The sequence below is a fragment of the Kogia breviceps genome, chromosome 7 (genome assembly GCF_026419965.1).
Source record: "Kogia breviceps isolate mKogBre1 chromosome 7, mKogBre1 haplotype 1, whole genome shotgun sequence".
Taxonomy (NCBI): Eukaryota; Metazoa; Chordata; class Mammalia; order Artiodactyla; family Physeteridae; genus Kogia; species Kogia breviceps.
Genome location: NC_081316.1, coordinates 107713075 through 107721004, shown reverse-complemented (window position 1 = coordinate 107721004; position 7930 = coordinate 107713075). Strand labels below are relative to the sequence as shown.

Below are 7930 nucleotides of genomic sequence, written 5' to 3'. Positions count from 1 at the left end.
TTGATTGCGGAGTCAAAATTATCATTTCCTATCAGTAGAATTTCCATTAGTCAATTCCGACCTAGAAAGAGTTAAAATGTCTAAAGAAAACATATAGGCAAAGCTCTTAGATAATTGTCAAAACTTCCCATCCCTAGTGCGTCCACCCTTAGTTGCAGGCCCTCCTTTCCTCTCCCTTGGTCTATTGAAACCTTTTCCTCACTGATTTCCCTGCCACCTCCAATCCATGCTGCCACCAGACTAGTATTCCTAAAGTATAGGTCTGACAGCATAAAACAAAACAAAAACCAAAAAAATGTTAAACACTCCCCATTGCCTCCTGAATGAAATTAACAGTTATGATCTAACTCCAAACTACCTTGCTTGCAGTTTTATACTATTCCAGTACATATATCCTATGCTGGGTGACTCACCAACTCACAAAATACCACAATTCTTTCTTTTTTCATCACTATTACTTAGAGCATCCCCTCTGCCTAAAGAGTGCTACTAAAGTCCAATCCATTTTTTTATACTCAACTCAAATATTGTCCTCCTTACCAGACAGTCCTCCTTTAAATTTCCATAACCATCTATTTCTCACCTGCCACACATTAATTTATGCTATATTGTCTTATCGACTTTGGTCTTCCACAGTACCTAGCACATTGTAGACATGCAAGGGTACTTTTTCCTCTCGTAGTCAAATCCTAGATTTTATGGAGTATAGGTTAAGAAATGAACCCTTGGAGCTGTGTATGAGCTTGTAGTTCATTTTCACAATGTACATAATCATTGTACATCTCTGGCTTGGTTTAAGGCTTCCAATTTGCATTATGTTCAGTATGGTCTGTATAGAATGGAATTGTAAAATTTGCACTCTGTTTCTGCTGCAGTAAGCCATATTTTTTTTAAATTTATTTATTTATTTATTTTTGGCTGCATTGGCTCTTTGTTGTTGCACACGGACTTTAGATGGGGCGAGCAGGGGCTACTCTTCGTTGTGGTGTGCGGGCTTCTCATTGCGGTGGCTTCTCTTGTTGCGGAGCACGGGCTCTAGGCACGTAGGCTTCGGTAGTTGTGACACGCGGGCACTAGAGCGCAGGCTCGGTAGTTGTGGAGCACAGGCTTAGTTGCTCTGCGGCATGTGGGATCTTCCTGGACCAGGGCTTGAACCCGTGTCCCCCGCTTTGGCAGGCAGATTCTTAACCACTGTGACACCAGGGAAGTCCACATATTTCTTTTAATATATGATGATCTATATTTGTCTCACATTTGAATGAAGTAGAGAGAGTGACGCTTCTCTCTTCTGTATCTCTTTAAAACCCCCAGAAGTGATCCTATTCAAAGGAAGACAGTTCTGCTGAAATGATCATTCCTGTTTTCACTTATGAACTGAGGTTAATGAAGAAAGAAAGATTGACCTTTCTTTCACAATTTTCACTTGGCTTGTTTTCAACATGTGCTGGAGATTGAATTGTTGATCACAATGTCATTCTCATTCCTGGATTATTCTAGAGCTGGCTCAGTTTGTATCACATCATGTGACCTGTGGCAATTTTCTTATTCCATTTCACCTTCGCCCCAAACCACATCCTTTCTGCACCTGAAAGTCGGTTGACTGAATATATTTGAAAAGTAAATGCTCTTCTGAGACACGATATGTTGTTTATACTCTGTAATTTCTGTCCTCAATATGGGACTCCGTGCATCAGCACAACAGAGACACTAATTATTCTATTCAAAAGTCCTCAAACAAGCTTCTGGATGAAGGGAAGGACCAGGACAGGAACCTCTACTGCATTCCTACTCAGGGAGAGAGGGTTCTGGGGGGAGGGGGGGGAATAAATGAAAAACATGCTTCAAGATGAGAAGAAAAATCTCCGATTTGGGAGATGTGCACGAGGTTATCTGACACTGAGGTACAGGAACAATAAGCAATGGGAAGGACAAGGCCGGTTCTTCTCTTTACTCTGTAAAATGTCCCCGGGGTCAGAGAGGTACTCTGCAGCCACGAAAGTGACAAATAAGTATCATCAGCCTCTGCCTGAATCTGCCTGCTCCCTAGAGGAAGGAGTTTTTCCCCCAGATCTCATGGCTATTTCTTCAGATCTGTTCCTGACAACAGGGAATTGACCAAAAATGACCAAAAAATGTTGAGGAAGGCAGAGATGGAAATATCTAAAGAAAGAGTCTGCAGTTCCCTTAATCCGCAAGGGGAAAAGCCCTGAAGTTTCCGCTGTTTTCATTCTAGCCAGTATGGTGTCCAGAGATCCCAGTGACAGACAGACAAGGCTCCCAATAGCACAGGGCTGGAGAGAGGGGGTGGGGGATGAGGGCTGCTGACCAGGGCAAACCACTCGTCATTGTCCCTTCCCCAGATATTTTTTTCCAACTCTTCATGACTCCAGCAAGAAGCATCCCTAAGTGGGGGGCACCCCTCCCAACATTGCTCAGTAAATAATTTAAATAGAAAAACACAGGGGACTCAGTAGAAGGTCAAGTAAGTCCACTAGAGGGAGCCCCAACCAACTCAGTACTGCAGGGAGCCAAGCAAGGTAATTTTCCCAGCACCTGTGAAAGTCAACCACAGACTGGAATTCGGGAAAAGAGGCAATACATTACATCACAATGAGAGAAGACAGTCCTGTAAATACCCAGGGAAAATCCGGCCTTTCAAGATTTACAAAATCAAAGATTTCTTTTTTATTTTTTGGCCGCACGCTGTGGCTTGCAAGATCTTATTTCCCCAACCAGGGATCGAACCCGTGCCCCTTGCAGTGGAAGCGCAGAGTCCTAACCACTGGACAGCCAGGGAATTCCCCAAAATCAAAGGTTTAAAGACCAGGAAACTGAGGCTGATCAAGTTTAAATGGCTTGCTCAAGTTTACACATCCAGACGGAGGGCATAAGAACTCACAGCTCCTATCTCTAACCAGTGCCCTTTCTTCTCCATTTGCATCTCTCTAGGTCAGCACCTTGGGGTCCTGGGTCTACCTCTCGTTTGCATCTCATTTCTCTGAAAGGGGAAACTCTCTCAAGCACCTTCTTCTGCACTTCTTTCCTTCATACGCCATAGAGTGCCTTCCTGAAGGAGAGCTTCAATTTTAAACCTAATAATGTCATTTTGTTGATGAGACCTTGGGATGTGTAAATTGCCCAAAATGGCTACTGTCGGTCCTTTTCCTCTGTATCAGCACAACAGCATTGTTTCAGATGTGTAAATCTGTAATTTGTAAGTCTCCAAATTGCAGGCTCTGCTACAGAGAAGTGAATCATAGATGATCGGATCCAAAGCCATTTCTCCTCAAACTACACTTAGGATCTGGGGATAAGGAGAGTATTGGCCCTCTGAGACCTTGGTATTTTAAGCTTTGTATTTAGTCCTTTCTACCTTCCTATGAACACCATGTTTCCCAGTTGCCCGGACAACATGCAGCCTCCAGAAACCCAACATTCCAGTTCTGAGTCCCGCCGCCGACGGAAATTTGCCACTCTGGATTGGTTCCCAGAACCCAGTCTCCTCCTCTGGCGCCTAGATCATTGGGCCTTTTCTCTGCCCCTCCTCGTGAGTGGGTCACACCACAGGGAGACACAACAGAGGCAAGAGAGGGTCTTGCAGGAAGGAAGAGGCAGGGTAAGGATGATGGGAAGAGGGTAGGCACCAGGTACTAAGCTTTGTTTTCTCTGAAAGCAGATTGAGAGGAATGACTTCTGTAGTTAGAACCTGACAGGTAGAGAGAAACAGCTCCATCCTTCCCAGTGGCTTCAGCCTTGCCTAGGTTTCCAAGGAAACCAAGAACAGAAGCTTCTGAAAAGTATAAGAGACAGAGTTTGAGACTAGAACACTGATTCTCCTGGGACTCCTGGTTCAGTCTAGGGGTCAGGAAAGCATCTCCATGTCCAGACCTAAATACGAGTCCCCTCTCTCCCCCAGGACAGCAAGGAAATATGACCTAAGACCAAAGAAAGAGGGACAAAAGCTGGGACACAGAAGAAGGAAAGGAATGCAGCTGTTGGTGAGTCAGGCTGGGTGGAGGTGGGTGCCCCCTGCCTCTCCACATTCTGGCTCATAGACCAAGCAGAGGTCCTCCAGAGAGAATTCAGCCCTCTGCATGATAAGACGGAGCTGTCTTGACCCTCCTCCTTCATATCTGCATCCAGGTTCCATGGAGCTGGGGAAGTGGGGAAGTCAGCACCCATGCCCCCTCTGGCTCTGTGCCTTCCTTATATATTCATTACACATCTTTTGAGTACCTGCTATGTGCTGGTCAGTGAACTCATTAGACTTTGCCATCAGAGATCCCTCATTTAGTGGTCCTGAGATCTCCTGCAAAAAAAAAAAAAGTCCAGGGTGTGGGATGAGGATGGGAGGGGAGTAGGTAAGGCTGAGATCCTGACAAGCTGAGGCTCTGCCATCTTGCCAGGGCAGATGTGGAGACTGAATCCATGCACAGGCTGGCACTGCTGGAAAAGTAGCTGCTCCAAGACCACTTGGGTAAGAAGGGTGGAAGTTCTGGGGGCAATAGAGGTGGAACAATGGGCATTTCTGTATCCCTGGGAGCTTGAAGGGTTGGAGCTATGGTGGAGGGCTGAGCTGATCTCTAACCATTCCCTAGTGGAAAAAGATTGTCAAGAGTTGGGGTTGTGAGGAAACGGTGGGCAGTAAGGGTTGATAAAGGCAGCTATTTTTTTCTTAATTTTTTGTCCACACCACGCGGAATGAGGGTTCCCCGACCAGGGATCGAACCCTCACCCCCGACGGTTGAAACACGGGGTCCCAATTGCTGGACTGCTAGGGAAGTCCCAAGGCAGCTATTTTTCATAGCCAGAACACAGAAGGAGTTTGCGCTTCTTAGTAACGAAGAGCCTGTAGGATTCTAGGGGGGAAACAATAAACACCAGAATGACAATGAGAGGCTGGCAGCCTGCTGCCAGGTTTCCAAAGGCGGGCAGAGTCCATCAAGGCCATGGGGGCTGATTTAGTGGGGTCCCGAGCCAGTCCTGAGGGCTGCTCTGGGACTGTTCACAGCTCTGTGGAGGGATGAGGCCCGCCGAGCCAAGGTTTCTGAAGACCAGCTGAAGCAGAGGATACAAGGACTGGAGGCTGAACTGGAGGGGGCCTGGAGTGAAGGGAAGGCCATATATGCAGGTGTGCAGTTGATTAAACAGGTGGGCAGGAGACAGGGGCCTGGAAGAGGACACCCAAGAGGGCCAGAGGATGCTGGGTAGGGAGACAAGGAGGACACCCATCTGCCATGCCTAATCTCAGCCTTCCCAGCACACACAAGAATCCTGAAGGAACCAAACAAAGGCCTCTGGGATCTTGGGCAGGGACCTTACACGATGACCCATGCCATGCGCTTGATGCTGTGTGGGTTACAAAACGCAGCCACAGCCTTTATCTCATTCATCCCGTGGGACTGAGTGGGGAGAAGGGCCTGAATCCCCATCCTGAGTGGCAGGAGGAAGGGGACCTTGTCTCCTAGCTCCTTCCCCAGCTTCTCAGAATCACCGCAAGAAGAACCAAAAGGCCTTTCTGCACCTGCCCCACTGGACCAAGCAGAGCCCTCCCCACTCACAACTTCCCATCCTTTCTCCATCGCTCTGTCCCCACCTGGGTCCCTGGCCACCCACCGTCCCCACCACAGAGATGAGATGTCAGTGCTGCACCCTGCAGGAGGCGATGGAGACCCACAGCAGGCAGCTGGAGGAGGAAGTGAGGGGCCTTCGGGAGCAGTTAGATCGGCTTCCCCACCCTCAAAGCCCTTTCTCTTGGAGGATCACTGCTGCTGTCCAGACTGAAGAGGCGGATTTAGGATGTTTCTTCTTTAGAAGCATGCAATCTAAGCTCCCATATTGCTTTCCCCACTGACCTTCCCACCATTGAGAATTGCAGCAGACCGTTCAGGGCGGCAAAAAAAAATCTCAAGTTATAAGAAGACCTAAGTCTCTCACCCCATTTCCCTCTCTCAATGGTGTCTCCAAATCCAGTTCTAACTCCCCACCACTGCCATGTCTCCCATAAACAAAACATATTCCCGCTTAGTCTGGCTGATTTTTATAATGAAACCAAGCTTAAATGAAACTGTTTAACTTACTTATTTCCTTTATCTTCAAGGCCTAATGCATGGTAGGTACTAAATAACTATTTGCTAATAAATGAGTGAGCTTCTAAATAAGCATATACATGTATGTGTATGTGTGTGTATATATATATATATATATATATATATATATATATATATATATAAGTTTTTGCTCTCTTCCATCTGGGTAACAGGATAGAGCTGAAAAATTTTAGCATGGCGCACAGATTTTTCCACAATTTTGGCCTCAAATTTTCTTATCCTAAAATAGCTTTAGTTTAGCTATAGAAATCCAAGAGCTGCTTATCTGCCATGCAGGCCCTGAGCCCCTTTCCTAATCTTTGCCTTATCTCAAATTTAAATGCAGTCAGCATTTATGAAGCACTTCCTGCATACTAGGTGCTTTCCCATACATTATCACATTTAACTCTCACAGCAAGCCTGTGAAGTATGGGTCATTTTCTCCGTAAAGATGAAGAAACTGAGTCTCAGAGAGAGATATGTCAGACATTACACAAGTAGTAAATGACAACCAGATTTGGGACCCAGATCTCTTGTCCCAAGCCCACTCTCTCTACTCTACCTTAATGGTATATTTCAGCTCTTTATAGGAACTATGGGCAAGTTGATGGCTCTGGGGAAGTCTGGAATGATCCCACTCAAGTTCTGCTCTTTGGGTACCTTTGGAGACTCTGTTCAAGGGTAGAGTGTCACCATCCTGTCCTCTTTCATCCTTCCACGCCCATCCCCAGAGATGTGCCAGAGGGAGGCTGAGGCTACACAGAGAGGGACCGTGCAGGCCATTGGAGAGTGGGACCGAACTCTGGCTCAGGTTCGGGACCACGTGGCAGACATGGGGGCCAAATATGAGGAAATCTTACATGTAAGCCCTACCCTCTGAAGGCCAGCCATCCCAGTGTCCAGCACCCCCCACCCCCACAAAATCCCAGCTAGTGTGACAATGACAGACCAGGGGGAAGGAAAAGAAGCATCTCCATAGGGGACTCTGCTCTATCTTAAGGGGATACAACCATGCCTACCCACTAAGAATAAGAGCTTTGAGAAAACACTGGCTAGGAAAGCTTACAGACCAACCTGGAACACCCCTCATCCAACACACACTCTCCCTTCCTGAGATCTGAAGCTTGGTGTCTGCAGGACAGCCTGGACTGGCTCTCGGCCAAACTGAGAGCCGTCAAGCCTCAGGGGGACGGGGCTGTGCTGAGACTCCACGCCCGGCACAATGAACAGCTCTGCCAGTTTGGACTCAACCCCCTGGATCTTTGACTGTGAGCCTCTAGTCTCTGGGGCCCTCTGAGGCCCCAGCAATAAAGCTGTCTGGATGTAGAACTCAACAGGACTGTGGTCTGTGATTTTGGGCAGAGATGAGTGCCCCTCATGGGGACATCTCAGTTCTGGGCTGACCCATTACCCTGAAGACTGAATAAGAAAAGAGAAATTTGACAAGGTCTCAACTTCTCTCCTAGAGAAACTGGGTCCCACCCCTTGAGCCTGAGGCCCTTTTGGTCACCCTACCCCCACCAACAAAGGCAGCAAGATTTGTGGGGAAAGGCCATTTCTATAATAGACCAACAGTGACCAGGCACCAGCTCCCACAATCCTAAGGTGCCCACAGAGGGAAGGTGCAGCCGGTCTCCAAATTCCTGCAATATACCCAACAGTCCTGGAGTCATGCTTAGGGCAAATTCCAGGTGGCTTCAATCCTAGCCGGCCCCACAGCCCACCGGGAAAGGGAAAACTCTCTGTTTCTCCTCTATTTTATGACAACATTCTCAGTTCGACTTCATTTCTGGTGAAACATAGAGGAGGGAGGTTTCCCACACCAAGTAATTCTCCGTAGA

The 7930-nt window shown here is 47.3% G+C and overlaps 1 protein-coding gene across 1 annotated transcript; it reads left to right on the top strand.

Annotated features, from left to right (window-relative positions):
- Positions 1 to 3934: 3934 nt before the first annotated feature.
- DRC12 (dynein regulatory complex subunit 12 homolog) lies at positions 3935 to 7355 on the top strand (the record flags this gene model as incomplete). Its single annotated transcript, XM_059070285.1, is given in 6 exon segments — positions 3935 to 3998; positions 4412 to 4477; positions 5012 to 5131; positions 5631 to 5721; positions 6819 to 6951; positions 7227 to 7355. Coding segments are annotated over 6 exon segments (603 nt in total), but the record flags the coding sequence as incomplete, so codon positions are not given.
- Between the last annotated feature and the right edge of the window lie 575 nt (positions 7356 to 7930).